This window comes from Tursiops truncatus, chromosome 15 (genome assembly GCF_011762595.2).
Source record: "Tursiops truncatus isolate mTurTru1 chromosome 15, mTurTru1.mat.Y, whole genome shotgun sequence".
Taxonomy (NCBI): Eukaryota; Metazoa; Chordata; class Mammalia; order Artiodactyla; family Delphinidae; genus Tursiops; species Tursiops truncatus.
In genome coordinates, this window is record NC_047048.1 from 15,014,093 (window position 1) to 15,032,595 (window position 18,503).

The 18,503-nt window shown below is 37.4% G+C and overlaps 2 protein-coding genes across 5 annotated transcripts in view; one reads left to right on the forward strand and one right to left on the reverse strand.

Annotated features, from left to right (window-relative positions):
• ZNF713 (zinc finger protein 713) overlaps positions 1 to 1,665 on the reverse strand; it is a 30,179-nt gene extending 28,514 nt beyond the window's left edge. The window contains exon 1 of one of the 2 annotated variants that reach the window (XM_019921723.3): positions 1,428 to 1,665. In XM_019921723.3, coding sequence (XP_019777282.3) covers positions 1,428 to 1,665 — 238 coding nt within the window. The remainder of the gene's footprint in view (positions 1 to 1,427) is intronic. The other variant, XM_073792080.1, reaches the window with a different exon arrangement.
• SEPTIN14 (septin 14) overlaps positions 1 to 18,503 on the forward strand; it is an 87,158-nt gene that overhangs the window by 37,959 nt on the left and 30,696 nt on the right. For 2 of the 3 annotated variants that reach the window (XM_073792082.1, XM_073792083.1), the window contains 4 exons: positions 3,903 to 4,037; positions 7,187 to 7,255; positions 16,164 to 16,284; positions 16,660 to 16,855. In XM_073792082.1, the coding sequence (XP_073648183.1) occupies positions 4,035 to 4,037; positions 7,187 to 7,255; positions 16,164 to 16,284; positions 16,660 to 16,855 (389 nt within the window). In that variant the 5' untranslated portion in view covers positions 3,903 to 4,034. Of the gene's footprint in view, positions 1 to 1,678; positions 4,038 to 7,186; positions 7,256 to 16,163; positions 16,285 to 16,659; positions 16,856 to 18,503 lie in introns of those variants that run through there. The other variant, XM_019921729.3, reaches the window with a different exon arrangement.

Sequence of the window (18,503 nt, forward strand, 5' to 3'; positions counted from 1 at the left end):
ATTTCTCAAATTATAAACAATATTGTAATAAACATCTTTGTACATACTTCCCTGTGCACCTGTGCAAGTATTTCTGCAGGACAGATCTTAGAATAGAATTTCTGAACCACAGAGTGAGCTCATTTAACATTTTTGTAAATGCAGTCAAATTGCCACCCAAAATACTTCCTCAACTGTACAACCGGTGCCCTTCCCCCCTGCACTTTCCTCAACACTTTGTATCACCAATATTTTTATATTTTGCCAGTCCAGTGGGTGAAAAATATCTGTCTTCATTTGCATTCTACGGTTACTTATGAAGTTAAGCACTTTTTTCATTGGTTTCCTGTATCTTCTATAAATTGCCTGTGCATATCCTTTGCCCACTTTTCTTTTTTCTCTTTTCTTTTTTCAACAAGTCTCTTTACATATTATAGACACTTTCTCTAACACGTTGCAAATATTTTCTTCAAATCTCTAATTTTTAGCCCTTTGTTCTTTTCAAATACAAAAACTTTAAATTTTGATATCATTAAATTAATGAATTTTCCCCAGAGGGTTTTGTTTCCTGTTTGGGTGGTTTGGTAGGGCTACAGCATAAAGTGCAAGGGTGGAAGGCCAAGCAGTATGCAATATTAAGGTCATAAAAGGCTTTGAGGGCACTGCTAAGAAACTAAAACATTATCCTGATGGCAGCAGGGAAGCATATAAAAGTTTTCAGCAATAGAGTGACTTTCAACAAATTCTCCATTTAATAAGAGCACCTACTAAGTGCCATGGTCAACTCTGTCTCTTAGAAAATGGTAACTTTTGTACCTTTTACATTTCCCACAATTCAAAATAACTAAAAGACACAGAAAGCTCATTATGTTAAAAGACACAATTAGGGGAATCTGCTCTGCCACATATTAAAACAAAATGGTATCAGTGCAGAAACTGTGAGGGCCGTGAAACAGTCTAGAAACAGATCCGAGTATACACACGCCTGTAGAATAGAATAAAAGCGTCATTTCGATTCAGTGGGAAAACAGATGATGGCAAGACCACCGGGGAAAAAGGCATATTCCTATCTAACACGTTATCACAAAATTAATACCCAGTAGGTTAAAATGTAAAAAAAAAAAAAAAAAGCTATGTAAAAAATCCTTTAAAAGTATTACAAGAAAATAAAGGTGAATGTTTAATACTCTTGAGATGGGGAAAACTTTCCAAAAATGATACCCACCCACGCCTATTCCAAAATAAATTGCATAAGATATTAGAGGAAAATAGGTTTGTAATCTTGGAACGCGGAGGCCTTCCTATCAAAGGGGCACAGGGTATCCAAGAAGTCTAAGGGCGCCGCTGGGGGGCTCCGAGTCGACCGAAGGGGCGGCGTCCGCGACCCGTGACCCCGGGGCTGCCGCCCGCCCTGCCCCCTCGCCTGCCGCCCGCGGGGCCGCACTCACCCGCCTCCACAGACAAAGGGCGCCCAGGCCGGCTCCGCCCCCTGACGACGACACCGCCGCCGCCGCTGCCCGTCCGGACCCAGGCGGGAGAGGGTAATGAGGGCCCTGATGCCTGAGCCAATGACGCCCAGTGACGGGGCCCTGGGGTTGGACCAGCCGCCGGCGCCAGCCGGGCTCTGACGAAAGCCTCTAAGCAATGGCGGGCGCGCCGCGCTGGCTTCGGCTCTGCGATACGCATGCGCCGGCGGCGCCCAGGGCCGACTGCTTCCCATATGCAGGGCTCGGAACTCCCACCCGCTTTCCCGGGCCTGCTTTTCACCAGGGCCGCGCTGACCCCGGGGGCCCGGACCTCCCGCTCCCGGCACTCGCAGAACTGCGCCTTCCGAGAGAGCCGAGGACCCCTCATAGCCCCTGCCAATCAGAAGCTCCCGCGTGAGTCGCTGCTCGGTCCCCTAGGTGACCACACAAGCCGTCGCTCTCCTCAGTCCTGAAATACCGGCCCCCTCCCGAATTTTATATTGACGAAACTAAAAATACAATAATAATGATTGAATATATCAGGTCTACTGATGAGACTAATGGAATTCTTTTAAGGGGGTAACATTTTGCTTAATTGGACTTCACCAAAATCGGCTGCAAATGTTCATCTGTTAATGCTAGCATTCAATGGGAAAGGAGAGACTTCAACAAATAGTGTTGGAACAACTGGATATGCACGTGCAAAAGAATAAAATTGGACCCTAGCCTTACACACCACATACAAAAAGTAATTCAGGGGCTTCCCTGGTGGCGCAGTGGTTGAGAGTCCGCCTGCCGCTGCAGGGGACACGGGTTCGTGCCCGGTCCGGGAAGATCCCACATGCTGCGGAGCGGCTGGGCCCGTGAGCCATGGCCGCTGAGCCTGCACGACCGGAGCCTGTGCTCCGCAACGGGAGAGGCCACAACAGTGAGAGGCCCGCGTACCGCAAAAAAAAAAAAAAAAAAAAAGTAATTCAAAATGGATCAAAAAACCTAAACGTGAGAAGTAAAATTATAAAACTCTTAGAAGAAAACATAGGAGAGAAGCTTCATGATGTTGTTCTTGGCAATTATTTCTTGTATATGACATCAAAAGCACAGACAACAAAAGAAAAAAATGGATAAATTGGACTTCAATATTTAACACTTTTGTACATCAAAGAACAGTAGTAATTGACTGAAATGACAATCCACAAAATGGGAGAAAATATTTGCAAATCATATATCTGATAAGGGATTAATATCCAGAATGTATAAAAAACTACTCTAAGTCAACAACAAATAAACAGGTAACCAGATTTTAAAATGAGCAAAGGACTTGAATAGGCAATTCTTCAAACAAGGCATGCAAATGACCAAAAAGCACATGAAAAGATGTTCAGCATCACTAATCATTAGGGAAATACAAGTCAAAACCACGAGATACCAAGTGACACCCACTAGGACAGCTACTACAAAAAACAGTTAAGTACAAGTGTTGGCAATGATGTGGAGTAATTGGAACTCTTGTGCGTTACTGGTGGGAATGTAAAATGGTACAGCTGCTGTGGAAAAGAGTTTGGCAATTTTTCAAAAAATTAAACATAGAATTACAATATGATCCAGCAATTCCATTTCTGGGTAGATAACACCAAAAGACTTGAAAGCAGGATCTCAAAGAGATATTTGCATCCCCATGTGTGTTACAGCATTATTCACAATAGCCAAAAAGTGGAAGAAACCCAGTGTTTGTTGACAGATGAATGAATAAGCAAAATGTAGTATATGTATACATACTATAGAGTATCATTCAGCCTTAAAAAGGAAGGAAATTCTGAAACATGCTACAACATGAATGAACGTTGAAGACATTATGCGAAGTGTAATATAATTCAGTCACAAAAGGTCAAATGCTACTCAGCCATTACAAAGAATGAAATAATGCCATTTACAGCAACATGGATGGACCTAGAGATTGTCATACTGAGTGAAGTAAATCATACAGAGAAAGAGAAATATCGTATGATATCCCTTATATGTGGAATCTAAAAAGAAATGACACAAATGAACATATTTACAAAACAGAAACAGACTCACAGACTTAGAGAACAAACTTATGGTTACCAGAGGGGATGGATGGAGGGAAGGGATAGTCAGGGAGTTTGGGATCAACATGTACACACTGCTATATTTAAGATGGATAACCAACGAGGACCTACTGTACAGCACAGGGAACACTGCTCAATGTTATGTGGCAGCCTGGACGGGAGGGGGGTTGGGGGGAGAATGGATACATGCATATGTATGGTTGAGTCCCTTTGCTGTGCACCTGAAACTATTACAACATTGTTAACCAGCTATACTCCAATATAAAATAAAAAGTTAAGAAATAAAGGTCAAATACTGTATGATTCCACTTATATGAGGTACCTAGAGTAGTTAAATTTGGACATTGACAGACATTACAATTGTTGCCAGGGGCTGAAGGTGGAATGGAGATGTCTAGTTACTGTTTAATGAGTACAAAATGTCAATTTGAGAAGATGAAAAGACTTCTGGAGATGATGGCTGCACAACAAAGTGAATATACTGAATGCCACTGAACTTCAAATGGTAAGTTTTATGTTATGTATTTTTTAATACCATAAAAAGAGAAAAAAGACAGCTGGATCCTTATATCTGTTTCTACATTTAATCTTTTGAAATATGTTGTTTTGGTTGATGTTTCTGAAGAAAATCTGACTTCATATAGATACATAGTTGGAAAAAAGAATCCTTTAATAAGTCTTCTCTTGTAATTGTGAATATTCTTCTTTGATACCCCACCAAAACTTGATGAGATTAGTTGCAATGTAGAATCTGAAACCATATTCATATACTTTTGGTTTTTACACCACAATCTTGTTAGTCTGTCTCACTCTCCAAATGGATCTTGAACTCATGTATGACTTTGTAATGTCACACACTGGCCATTTGGAAAATATCTGTTTACTGAGTTACCTAACTCAGTGGGTCCTAAATGGGTATGATTTTACCCTCTAGGAAATATTTGGCAATGTCTAGAAATATTTGGCAATATGTGGCAATGGTTGTCACACGCTGGGGTTGCTACTGACATCTACTGGGTAGAAGCCAGAGATACTGCTAAACATTTTAACAATGCATAACAAAGGATTATATAGCTCCAAATGTCAATAGTGCTGAGGTTGGAAAACCCTAGTTTATTTAATGCTGACGTATTTCATTATGCAATATAAAAATTTGTGTTTGTTAATATCATCACTAATCTTTTTGGGAAAGTTTGTAAGTATTAGGAAGTTGTCAAGATAGTGGATACAAGTTCTCCAAAAACTTTAAAGTTCAAATTTTATCATTTACAACATATATTTTCAGTTATTTTCCTTCATGCTGTAAAGCACACTTCATTCATGTTCAAGAAACTGTCTTAGAAATAACCAAGTCTAAAAAACTAGTATTTGTCAGTTGTTTTTGCAGTTGAAATTGGTGTTCCATAAAATGAGTTACTATCTCTCACAATCACATAACTTATTTTCGCACTTGTATACGGTATAAATGCTTTATGGTACTCACTACCTTGATTAAAGTAGCAGCAGTTTTAGCCACCATTGCTTTTGACCCATCAGTGCAAATGTCAACACAGTGGAAAAAGCAAATTACCTTAGTATTATTAGAAAATAAAGTTGACCGTACGGGCCCCCTGAAAGAGAGTCAGGGATCCCCAGGGGCCCAGGGACCATACTTTGTAAACTTCTTCTCTAGATTTATGTGAAAGAAGTAAACCCCTATTTGTTTAAGGCACCATTAATTAGGTTTTAAAAAATAAGATAACTTGTATCTTTAGTTTTCAAACCATCTTCTGCAGACTTGCCAAAAAGTCAACAGTTACGCAGAGATACTTATTTTTTTTAATTCCTCTCTTTTTTTCAAGAGTTACTGAGATATAATTGACAAATAGAAGTTGTATATATTTAAGGTGCATAATGTGATGTTTTGATATACATATACACTGTGAAATGATTACCACAATCAAGCTAACATATCCATCACCCCGCATAGTTACCACTGTGTGCGTGTGTGTGCATGTGTGTTTGTGTGTTGGGGGGAGGAGAATGCTTAAGATCTACTCTTAGCAAATTTCAAGTATAAAATACAGTATTGTTACTTATAGTCACCATGTTGTACGTTAGATCTCTAGAATTTTTTCATCTGCATAACTGAAACACAAGACTCTTAAATTTATAGTAATTTACTTCAAATTCTGAAGTAGGATAAGTATAAGAAGTTAAGAAATAACCCTTTTTCAGTGGTTTCAGTGTTTACTGTTGGATTGCAATTAAAGCTCGGAAATCACTGCAATACCCACCATTATTGTTCTACTAAATAGTATAGAACCTTCATATATACTAGACTAGAGTAAACCATACCATAGAACAAAACACTACCTGTAGTAGAAAACACTATTTACCATTAGGGAAAAAATGAGGTAAATCTATATACTAAAGTGGAATAATCCTCAGGATATATCAAGTGAAAAGACCATGGTACAGAGCCGTTCTTTAATTCTGTTTGCTTTTCTCTTTGCTATGCTTATATATAATATTTCCCTTTAAAACATGCCTCATAGTCTCAGTATCTTTGTGTTATACTCAAAAGTAGGATAGCATGTCCTTCTCAGGCAGTGTTGCTTAGAAATCAGCACAGCTTGCTCTCTTGTACCTCTCCTCCCTTGTTCCAAACTGTTGCAAACACAGTGAATATTTGGTCCAGAACTGGGGACAGTAGAAAGAACACCAGCGTTGGAATCAGTTCAGACCTGTGTCTGCCACATAGCTGAAATCTCGAGCAAGTAAGTTACTTAATTTTTTCGATTCTGAATTTTCTCTTCTAGCATATGGCAATGAAAATATATGTATCTCATATCTATTATGAGAACTAAAGGAGATAGAGCACATCAGCACTCAGCACAATGCTTCATAAATGACAACTATCATTAATTTAGTTCCTTGTCTAAGGGAGTCATTTAGAGTTTTAGAAGCTCTGCTTTCTCAATTCTCCTTCAATAAGTACACTCTAACACCTCAGCCTCCCCTGATAAGCTACTCTGGAAAGTTAAGTAATTATAAGTGTCTTCCTGGTTCTTTTAGCACTTTTTAAGAAGGAAGGGGGGTGATATAGGAGTACAGGATTAAGAGCCACAAACAACTACCTATAAAATAAATAAGCAGCAGAGATATATTGTACAGCACAGGGAAATATAGACATTATTTTGTAATAACTTTAAATGGAGTATAATTTATAAAAATATTGAATCACTGAAAGCAATATACTATTAGCTGTACACCTAAAATTAATATACTATTGTAAATCAACTATACTTCACTAAAGAAAAAGTGAAAAAGAAAAGCAAAATTCCCTGTTTCCGTTTCTCAAGCCCAGAGAGTTCTTTAAAGAAGAACAATACTCTTTGTCCTTTTGATTTCAAAAGGGAGTTTACCTTTCTTTAGATGCTTTTTATATGTTTATGATTAAATGTATTACTGTACATTATAAGTTGAGTATTATTTATTATATAGAAGCCTGTCTAGCAAAGCAGCCACAATTGAAAACAGGTTAACAGTGTGGACTGAAAGCCAAAACCAGGGATAATGTCTATACTAGGCTCCCTTATTGATCTAAATTATATTGTAGGAATGTAGCCTTTTAAAGTAATCTTTTAAAGGTTTTTGTTTTTTTATTTTCAGCTCCTTCAGTCTGACATGGCAGAAAAACCAATGCGTATGTCCACACAAATACCCGATGATGAAGATATAGTTGAGTATATCTTTCAAAGAGAATTCTCCTTTTTGTCCTTAACAAAATTGTGTAGCTTCAAAATATTGACTCAGTAAACTGATATAGACCTAGATGGTAAAGGCTTATGTTTGTTATGTTTGGACATGAATTAACTTTTATACTGATTGGAGTTAAATATCAATGATCGTTTAAATAGCTGATGCATGTTTCTTGCATCTGCAGACATTTTTAGTAGTACAAAAGACTATTCCTATTTAACACCAAAGAATAACAAATGAAAATTCCAGAACCTCCCAGTAGGTGAGGAGAATAATGCTACTTTGATGTATATGTTTGTGGACCTTTAGATACTGATAATAAAAAACTTTTAAATGAAGTTATTTTAGGAAGTGGCTGGGTGGCTGCTTTTTTATTACTTTACTGAGTGGGAGATCGAACCAAGTTCCATGTTAAGACGCGTCTCTGTACTAGGGAAAACATAGTAATTCACATAAAATTTTACCCTAAAAGAGAGAGTAGCATATCTGAATGGGTGAAAACTGAGTTTTAGAACTATTTTTGACCAAAATAGATACATGAACAGATACATGAATATTGAGCTATGTTAAGTAGTGTTTGTTTATGACTTAATAACTAATGGCTCTCTTTTTGGTGTTTTCCTCCAATCATGCATGGTTTTCTGTATCTTTGTTTGAACCATCGAACGATCATATTTTTTCTCTTCTCTTTCTCAGTTACTTTTCTGAAGTGAGTGGTTTATTCCACCTTTATTTTTCTATCAGCCCCACTTTAAAAATCACATTTGATCCAACTTTCATCTTCGTTGCTTTTCTGAAACTATTACTGACCCTTTCAAGTCGGGTCCCCACAAGGGTCCTCCTGCCTGGGGTCACTCGTGCCAGTGGAGTGAGACTGGGTGCGGCTCAGAAGCAAAGGAAAGTTTAGTCTTTGATTAAAGAATGGAGAGGTGTGAGCTCAAGCTCTAAAGTACACACTCTGCGGACAGGCTGTGGGCAGGCTGCTTCGTAGGGTTCCAGTCTGCGGAGGGAGGGGTGGAGTTCTCGTGGGTGCTCACGGCACCCCACCTCTATCTTGAGTTGAAGTGTTGCTCGCAGGGCTTCTCCACACGATATGCCAAGTTGGGGTGTTGGGCCCATCGGTTCTGTGCTGGGAACTTTAATCCGAGGTGTTAGGTGCAGGCCTCTGCACACGGCCCCCTGTAGGCAAGTGAAACTAGACTTAGCGCGAAAGAAAAGTTGACAACTTATCTTATTGTTACCGACCCTTTTGAGTCGGGGTCCAACAAGAGTCCTCCTGCCTGGTGTTATTGGAGCCAATAGAATGAGAGCCAGTTTGGTTCAGAAGCAAAGGAAAGGTTTATTCTTTGATCAAAGAATGGAGAGGTGTGAGCTCTCGCTCTAGAGTCCTCGCTCTCCTGAACAAGCTGTTTACGGGCTCGCTTTATAGGGTTCTTGTCAGCGGAGTGGGGCGGCGTTCTTGGAGGGCGACTGCAGTGCCGGGTGCAGCAGCATCTATGCACACGGTTCACTGTCATCATCTTGAATTGAGGTGTCATGCAACAGCGCTTCTCCATATGGAGCGCCAAGTGGGGGTGTTGAGTGCAGCGGTTCTTTTTGTTGTTGTTAATTAATTAATTTATTTTTGGCTGCGTTGGGTCTTGATTGCTGCGCACAGGCTTTCTCTAAGTTGCATCGAGCGGGGGCTACTCTTGGCACGTCGGCCCAGTAGTTGTGGCTTGTGGGCTCTAGAGCGCAGGCTCAGTAGTTATGGCACATGGCCTTAGTTGCTCCATGGCATGTGGGATCTTCCCAGACCAGGGCTTGAACCCATGTCCCCTGAATTGGTAAGTGGATTCTTAACCACTGTGCCACCAGGGAAGTCCTGAGTGCAGTGGTTCTGAGCTGGGAACTCTAATCCCACACGTTAGGTGTAGGGGCTCTGCGCTTGGCCCCCTTAAGGCAAGTGAGATTAGACTAAGCACAAAAGAAGAGGTTAGACCTTATCCGATCACCTAGATTCCATCATATTTTTCCCAGGGACCCCAGTGGGCTTTGCTGGTGACAAAACTACTGTCAGAGTCCTATCTCAGTGACTAAACCACTGACTTATGCCCATCCCATATTACCTTTGGGCCCTCTGATGCATTAAATCACGGTGAATGCTCCTCTGTTTACATGACATTAAAATCATAAAATTTTAGAATAGGTGGATCCCAAAGGCCAATTAGTCGAACTTTAATCTGATATATAAATGCTTGCTACAAACCATTTAGCAAGTAGTCTTCCAAACTTTTTTTGAACCCTTTACAACTGGCAACTTAATTTATTCTCCTTTTTGAAATTAAAAATAACATTATTAAAAGAAAATTTCAAACAATAAGAAAGAGATAACAGGCCTTTCAACCTAGCTCTTTACAGGAAATAACTAATCTAATCTTTGAACAACTTTTCATATCAGCCCATACTGATCAACCTAATTCTTTTTAATAGCTCTGTTCTTTTTTTTTTTTACATCTTTATTGGAGTATAATTGCTTTACAATGTTGTGTTAGTTTCTGCTGTATGACAAAGTGAATCAGTTATACATATACATATATCCCCATATCCCCTCCTGCTTGCACCTCCCTCTCACACCCCTCTAGGTGGTCACAAAGCACCAAGCTGATCTCCCTGTGCTATGTGGCTGCTTCCCACTAGCTATCTATTTTACGTTTGGTAGTGTATATATGTCCATGCCACTCTCTCACTTCATCCCAGTTTACCCTTCCCCCTCCCCGTGTCCTCAAGTCCATTCTCTACATCTGCGTCTTTATTCCTGTCCTGTCCCTAGGTTCATCAGAACCTTTTTTTTTTAGATTCCATATATATGTATTAGCATACGGTATTTATTTTTCTCTTTCTGACTTACTTCACTCTGTATGACATACTCTAGGTCCATCCACCTCACTGCAAATAACTCAATTTCATTTCTTTTTATGGCTGAGTAATATTCCATTGTATACATGTGTCACATCTTCTTTATCCATTCATCTGTTGATGGACACTTAGGTTGCTTCCATGTCCTGGCTATTGTAAATAGAGCTGCAATGAACATTGTGGTACATGACTCTTTTTGAATTATGGTTTTCTCAGGGTATATGCCCAGTAGTGGGATTGCTGGGTCATATGGTAGTTCTATTTTTAGTTTTTATTTTTGAATTTTATTTTATTAATTCTTTTATACAGCAGGTTCTTATTAGTTGTCTATTTTATACATCTTAGTGTATACATGTCAATCCCAATCTCCCAATTCATCACACCACCACCCCCACCCCGCCACTTTCCCTCCTTAGTATCCATACGTTTATTCTCTATATCTGTTTCTCAATTTCTGCCCTGCAAACCAGTTCATCTGTACCATTTTTCTAGGTTCCACATATATGCGTTAATATACGATATTTGTTTTTCTCTTTCTGGCTTACTTCACTCTGTATGACAGTCTCTAGATCCATCCACATCTCTACAAATGACCCAATTTCGTTCCTTTTTATGGCTGAGTAATATTCCATTGTATATATGTACCACATCTTCTTTATCCATTCGTCTGTCGATGGGCATGTGTCTTTTTGAATTATGCATGTGTCTTTTTGAATTATGGTTTTCTCTGGGTATATGCCCAGTAGTGGGATTGCTGGATCATATGGTCATTCTATTTTTAGTTTTTTTAAGGAACCTCCATACTGTTCTCCATAGTGGCTGTATCAATTTACATTCCCACCAACAGAACACTCACTTTTATAAGGGAAGGGGCTTCACAACTCATCTTCTGGCTCTAGTTTCCTCTCCAGGCCACTGTCATGCTAGTGCCTTATTCATCTTTTTGAAATGCTTCTTCCTTCTACTATTCTCTGGCTCAAACCTCTAGCCACTGCCCATTACCATTTAGATAAAATCCATATTCCTTAGCCTCATATTTAAAACTCTCTATTGTTGGGTCCTTTTTTTACCTCTTGTTCATAATACCTCCCTCCTTCATACAAGTCTTATCCTGTCTTCAAGAGACAATCTGCCATCTTTTAAAATTATTTTTAACTACTCTATGCCACAGTCATCTATCCTTCTTCCAAATTCCTATATTATTTTTTGACTTTTCTGTAATTTTGGTACTTAGTATGATATTAATAGATATTTTAACTTTTTCTTCATGGCTTTTATTCTATTGAAATTGTAGGCTCTTCATAAATAAGACTCTTTGACTTATAGAACATCAGAGTGTGAAAGAATTTTAAGCTCTCCTGATCAAATGTTCTCATTTTACAGAAGAGAAAACAGGCACCAGTGACTATCCCAAAGGCTCACAATGACTAGTGACTTTTCTTATTCAGCTACCTTTCCCCATACCACTGGGAAAAAAAGTTCAGTGAATACAGGGTAAACATCAGGGCTTGTCAGAGCTTGTAGAGTCCTTTTATAAATTTACAGACTATAACTTTATGTACAGTATCCCATTTGCTAGATGTAGTCTGTGTGTCCTTGCTATCATGAGGGATTAAAATAATGTATGATTTGCATTTCAGTTTCATGTGAATGCATGTGAAATAATCCTTTTAATAGTAGGTTCATATATTTTTATATATCTACCTTGTTTATTTCTTAATTTGCTTTATTTGTGCTTTGTTTGTGGATGATGCAAAGTTGAATTCAAGAACGAGACTTGAAAGATCACAAATTCCAAATTAGTAGAATCTGAAATATTTAAGTTCTCTCCATAGATTATTTTGGAATTTTATAAAAGTAAATATTATAAGAAAGAACTTTTGGCCCGTCAGAAGACATTTGTTAAGTAATAGTGATGATTCTATGGAAACCCCTGCTTGTTCTATCGATATTTGCTCTGTGGGTGAAAACTCAGTGTTCATGAGGCCAAGGTTTCTGGTCTGTTCCTGATAAGAAAATGGGCTATATTTTGTTCTATGGACACACAAAGCACTTTGATCTGGTACCTCCCTAAGCTACAGTTTTTAAAATGAGAGAAGCCTGCCACAAGGGAGTGTAGGACAGAGAGGACAGTAGAGTGTCCAAATCTTTTATTGTTACATATAATCTTCAGATTATATGGGTCAGAATGTTCTCTTTTGAGTAGAGAAGTCAAAATTTACCACCATATATAAACGCTGTCTTCTAAGAGCACAAGTAGTTACAAATTGAAAATTTTTATTATTTCTTATTTGATTGTATTTTCAGTTTAGGATTGGTAAATACACTCTCTTTAAATATAAAATCCCCATGGAATTTTTACTAATTAATTCTTGGTTGATTCCTGGATTCTTGGTTGAGACCAGATAGGACCCGGGTAGGCTCCTATCTCTACCATTCACTCTTCATTTAGCATGCACTAATTCAACCAAAAGCTATTGAAAGCCTACTGTGAGCTGGGAGTTAATGATATAAAGTGAATAAAATTCTATCTCAAAGAGCTCAAAGTGTATTGAACTCTGTCTTTGGGTAAATCATGTAAACTGTTTGGATCTTAATCCCTTATTTTAACATAAGAGGATTAAATGAATTCTAATACTAATCATAGTGAAACTATTAATACAAATGTTTCCTTATATCATTGTGTCTATAATATTATAATGCTTATGGAAAAAGAAATAGCATAATTTAATTTCTATGCAAAGAGTGTTTTTAAAAAAATCTTTGAAGCATATTCTTATTTAGGACTACCAACTATATGTTTTCTTTGTTAAAAATTTTTTTAAAATAATTTCATATTTTTGACCACACTATTCAAAATAGTTATGCTAAAAACATGATATAGTAAACCTATTTTACTCTTACTACTGAACTCAATTAAGAGTCCCATAGCAGGGTGATTCAGGAAGGGGTAGGCATGTAGAAAGGAACATGAAATTGAAATATGAAGAACAGCAGTCTCATAGTTAATAATTTTGATGCTCAATTATGCAACATTTGGCCAGTAGGTGCCATTTAAACAGATTCTCCTGTAAAATTGCATTTGAATATATATGGGGTGAAAGAGCATCTTAATATTAATGGTTTTTCCAATGTGTAAACACGATATATATTTCCATTTATTTAGTTCAATCTTAATCGCTCTTATCATTCTTTTGTAGTTTTCAGTGTAAATGTCTTACATATCATTATGATACTTGATATTATTTCTATCATTTTGAATTAATCAAGACTTGTCTTGTGGCTTAATATATGATCTACCTTAGAAAATATTTTGTGTGCACCTGAGAAAAATGTGTAGTAGGCAGCTGTTAGATGGAACTTTCTGTATATGCCTATTAGGTCCATTCAGTCTATTGCATTGTTCAAATCTGCTGTTTCCTTATTGGTTCTCCATCTGGATGATGTATCCATTGTTGAGAGTGGGGTATTCAAATCCCCAGCTACTATTGCATTGCTATTTCTTTCTCCTTTTAGTTCTGCTAGTATTTGCTTTACATATTTAGGTACTGAGTGCATATTTATAATAAATACATCTTCTTGATAGGTTGTCCTCTTTATAATTATAACTTAGTCTATCTTGTCTGAAATAGGTATAGCTGCCTTTGCTTTATTTTGGTAACCATTTGCTTGAAATATCTTTCTCCATCCCTTTACTCTCAGTCTGTTGTGTTCTTAAAGTTATTCTCATGTAGGCAGCATATCATTTGGTTTTTTAAAATCCATTCAACCTTCTATGACCTTTTATTGGAGAATTAATTCACTTACCTTTAAAACAATTATCAATAGGTAAGGACTTACTATTGCCATTTTGTTAATTATTTCTGATTGTTCTGTAATTGCTTTGTTCTTTACTTGTTATCTTGCTGTCTTCCTTTGTGATTTGATGACTTTTTTTGGTGGTATGCTTTGACTCCTATATCATCATCTTTCATGTATCTAAAATTACCTATCACTTCATCCATTAAACTCATTTTTTCTGTAGATTCTTATACATGTTCATAACAGTTATAGTATTTGTCTGCCAATTCCAGTATCCTCATTATGTGGTTATTTCTATTGATTGTGTTTTTCCTTGGCTATGAGACAGATTTTTTTCTGCTTCTTCAAACCTAGTAATTTTGATTATGCATTGAGCATTGTGGATGGTATTGTAGAAAGTCTGAATTCTATTATTATATTTCTCTAAAGAGTATTGAATTTTGTTTTAGCAGGCAGTTAGATTACTGGCAAGTCATTTGGACACTGTTGAGTCATGATACTCTTTGTAAAGATGGGTTTATCTTAGTTATACCCTTTGACTTGGGAGTAACCCTTTGACTTAGAACATAATCCTAAATCCTATAGCAAGTCCTTTTACAAATTTAAATAAAAAGTCCAAAGTGTTTATCTAAAGTGTTGACCAATCTTGTCTAACTTGGAAGAAATGTAAACTCCAAACTCTGTCTCCTCGGGCCTTCCCAGGACCACTGCTGAAATACCAGTTTAGCACTTTTGGAATGCCAACTCTTCTCTCCATTGCCACTGAGCTCTTTGTAGCCATGCCTGCACGTGCAGAGTTAGACTCAGCCAAGTGTTCTAAAGTTTGCAGATTTGGATCTCCCCACTCTGTGGCTTGCTCTTCCAGCATTTCTTTCTCAATATCCCAGTATTTTGGCAGCCCAACTTCTGACCTTAGACTTCCCAGCTCAAGATTGTCATTCTGCTTGAGCTCTGCTTCCCAAGTTTCTCATTTACTGGGGAGTCACTTCAAGGGAATATATGGATAAACCTAGTTTCACCTCTTATGCTAACCTTATTTCCAGCGTGATTTATTCTTGTTTCTGCCTCCTTTTCTTTCCCTCCCAGTGCCTTCAAACAGTCCTTTTTTTTTTTTTTTTGGCCGCACCATGCGGCTTGAGGGACCTTAGTTTCCCGACCAGGGATTGAACCCGGGCCACGGCCATGAAAGCCCAGAATCCTAACCACTAGGCCACCAGGGAACTCCCCAAACAGTTGTTTCTAATTGTTGATGTAAGGAAAGGTAAAATGCTATAAGTTACTCTATCACCAAAAGCTAGGAGTGTACACACAATTTCACACCTTACTTTTTTAACTTAATATTTTCATGTATTTTTCAATTTATTAAAGCATTCTTCATAAACATCTTTAAAAATGACTTAAGAATGCCCCAGTGTGTGCGTGAAAAAATATATTATCATTTACTTGCATATTCTATTTCAGGGAGTCATACATTTGGATGTTAGATAGCTACAGTGAACACTTTTATGCATAAAGCATTTGTGAAATTTTCTAGTTGTTTGGGAGAGATTTCTAGGGATGAGATTAGTGTAGATTGTTAAGCATTCTTTGAATTATTTTTCCACCTTTTAAAAATAATCAGTTGGTAAATTTATGTATAATATTGTTGGATTTCTAGTTTTCTAGGTTGGTATTATTAGCAGTGGATTCCTTTAACAATTTGATATAACACAAGTTCTCAGAGGGCATATAAGAAATCTGAAGTCAAAGTTTTTAGTTGCTTCTTAAAAAATTCAAATTAACTTTGATTTCCTTACATATATTAACATATATTGGATTTCCTGAATTATTACCACACTGAAACGGAGTGAAAGAATGTTGTTTCCTTTTTTTCTATAAAAATAATTTATTATTGTATAGTAACATACTAGGCTTTCTTGTGGTACTTCTGTAATTTCCTATTTTTAAATTTAAAAACATAGTCTGAGTGTGATCAGAGATAGAGTCACTATTTATAAAAATGATGACAAAAATCTGTGTGTCTGGATAAAGATTTCTCTTCTCACAAATTTACTTCATTTGCATCTTATCTGAGGTATGATGATCAAATGATAATCAATTCCATTTCTTTGACATATTATTATAGTCATATTTTCAAATGACATTTTCTATTCTAATTAATATATTTTTATTTGTTTTTTTCTCTAAGCAAAAAGAAGATAATATCCGTTGTTTAACTACGCTTGATCATTTTGGTTTTGATTGTTTGCCTCAACAACTGGTGAACAAATCTGTTCAACAAGGGTTCTTTTTTAATATTCTCTGTGTGGGTAAGTGCCAAACCCCTCACATGAATTATTTCCTGATTTTCCTAAATGCTCATTTCAACTTACCTTAAGCAGCATAACACTGGTGCTGTTAATTTAAGACTATGTCTTCATGTTTGTATTGGTTTGTATCTTTAGTCATGTTACTTAGACATTTTTTTCTTTAAGTGTTTCAGTGCCTTTCAAAATCTGATATAGCTTTGTGTATATTATCTTTCTATATTATGTAATGATGGAGGGAGTCAAGAGTAGCATGTATACTTTCAAGGATATTCCAGTCTTTAAAGTGTTTGGGACCCTTTAAACCATCCTAGAGGGTCAGGGTGTTACTTCTTCTCAGACATCTTATTCCCCTATGATGTATCTATGTTTATACAGGGGAAACTGGGATTGGAAAATCAACATTGATCGACACACTGTTCAATACTAACTTGAAAGACAAAAAATCCTCACATTTTTGCCCAAATGTTGGACTTAAAATTCAGACATATGAACTTCAGGAAAGCAATATTCAGTTGAACTTAACTGTTGTGGAAACAGTGGGGTATGGTGATCAAATAAACAAGGAAGGCAGGTGAGTGGTTTTTTATTTTAATTTAAAAATTATTCTTATTTCAAGGAACTTACTTTCTTTCTCCATGTATTAAAAAGTAATAGTCTTCTACGGGCTTCCCTGGTGGCGCGGTGGTTGAGAGTCTGCCTGCCGATGCAGGGGACAGGGGTTCGTGACCCGGTCCGGGAAGATCCCACATGCCGCGGAGCAGCTGGGCCCGTGAGCCATGGCCGCTGAGCCTGCGCGACCGGAGCCTGTGCTCCGCAACGGGAGAGGCCACAACAGCTAGAGGCCCGCGTACCGCAAAAAAAAAAAAAAAAAGTAATAGTCTTCTAGAATATATATATATATATGTATATATACATGTACATATATATATAACTGAGTCACTTTGCTGTACAGCAGAAATTAACACAACATTGTAAATCAACTATATTTCAATTAAAAAATAATAAAATGGCTCTATTGTAATAGATGGCATGCAGTTGGATCTTTTTTACAGCCACCCCTGCTTTATTTTCATTTCCACTTTCATGGTATATCTTTTTCTATTTCTTTACTTTGGGCCTATGTGTGTCCTGAATGCTGAATGAGTCTCTTGTCAGCAGCAGATGGTTGGGTTTTATTTATTTATTTATTTTGTTTGTTTGTTTGTTTTGCGGTATGTGGGCCTCTCACTGTTATGGCCTCTCCCGTTGCGGAGCACAGGCTCCGGACGCGCAGGCTCAGCGGCCATGGCTCACGGGCCCAGCCGCTCCGCGGCATGTGGGATCTTCCCACACCGGGGCACGAACCCGTGTCCCCTGCATCGGCAGGCGGACTCTCAACCACTGCGCCGCCAGGGAAGCCCCGGGTTTTATTTTTTAATCCATCTAGCCAACTGTGCCTTTTGATTACTGAGTTCAACTCATTTATATTTAGAATAATTACTGAGATGTAAGGACTTACTACTGCCATCTTATTAATTGTGTTCTGGTTGTTTCGTAGTTCCATTATTTAGTTTTTTTCTCTGTTTCTTTCTGTCTTTGTAAATTGGTGATTTTTTGTGCTGGTATGTTCTGATTTCCCTTTCTTTATCTTTTGTGAATCTACTCTAGGTTTTTGCTTTGTGGTTGTCATGAAACTTACATAAAACATCTTACAGATAAAACTGATACGTGGTTTACTTTGATCGCATAAGAAAATTTCACCCTTTTGCTCCCCATTTTATATTTTGAGGTCACAAATTTACCTCTTTTTATATTATATATTCTTTAACAAATTACAGTACTATAGTTATTTTTAATACTTTTGTCCTTAACCATTATACTCTAGTTAAGTTGTTAACATGCTATCTTATCACAGATTAGATTTTTCTAAATCTGTATATTTGCCTTTACCAGTGTGTTACATACTTTTGTACATCTTCATGTTCTAATTAGTGTCTTTTTGCTTCTGTCTGAAGAATTTCTTAAAGATTTTCTTGCAAGGCAGATCTAGTACCAATGAACTTTCTCAGCTTTTTTGTTGTTGTTTGAGAAAGTCTTATTTCTCCTTCATTTCTGAAGAATAACTTTGCCAAACAGAGTATTCTTGGCTGGCAATTTTTATATTTTGTTATTTTTCTCTCTCCTGGCCTGTAGGTCTTTGCTGAGAAATCTGCTGATAGCCTAATGGGGGTTTCTTTATA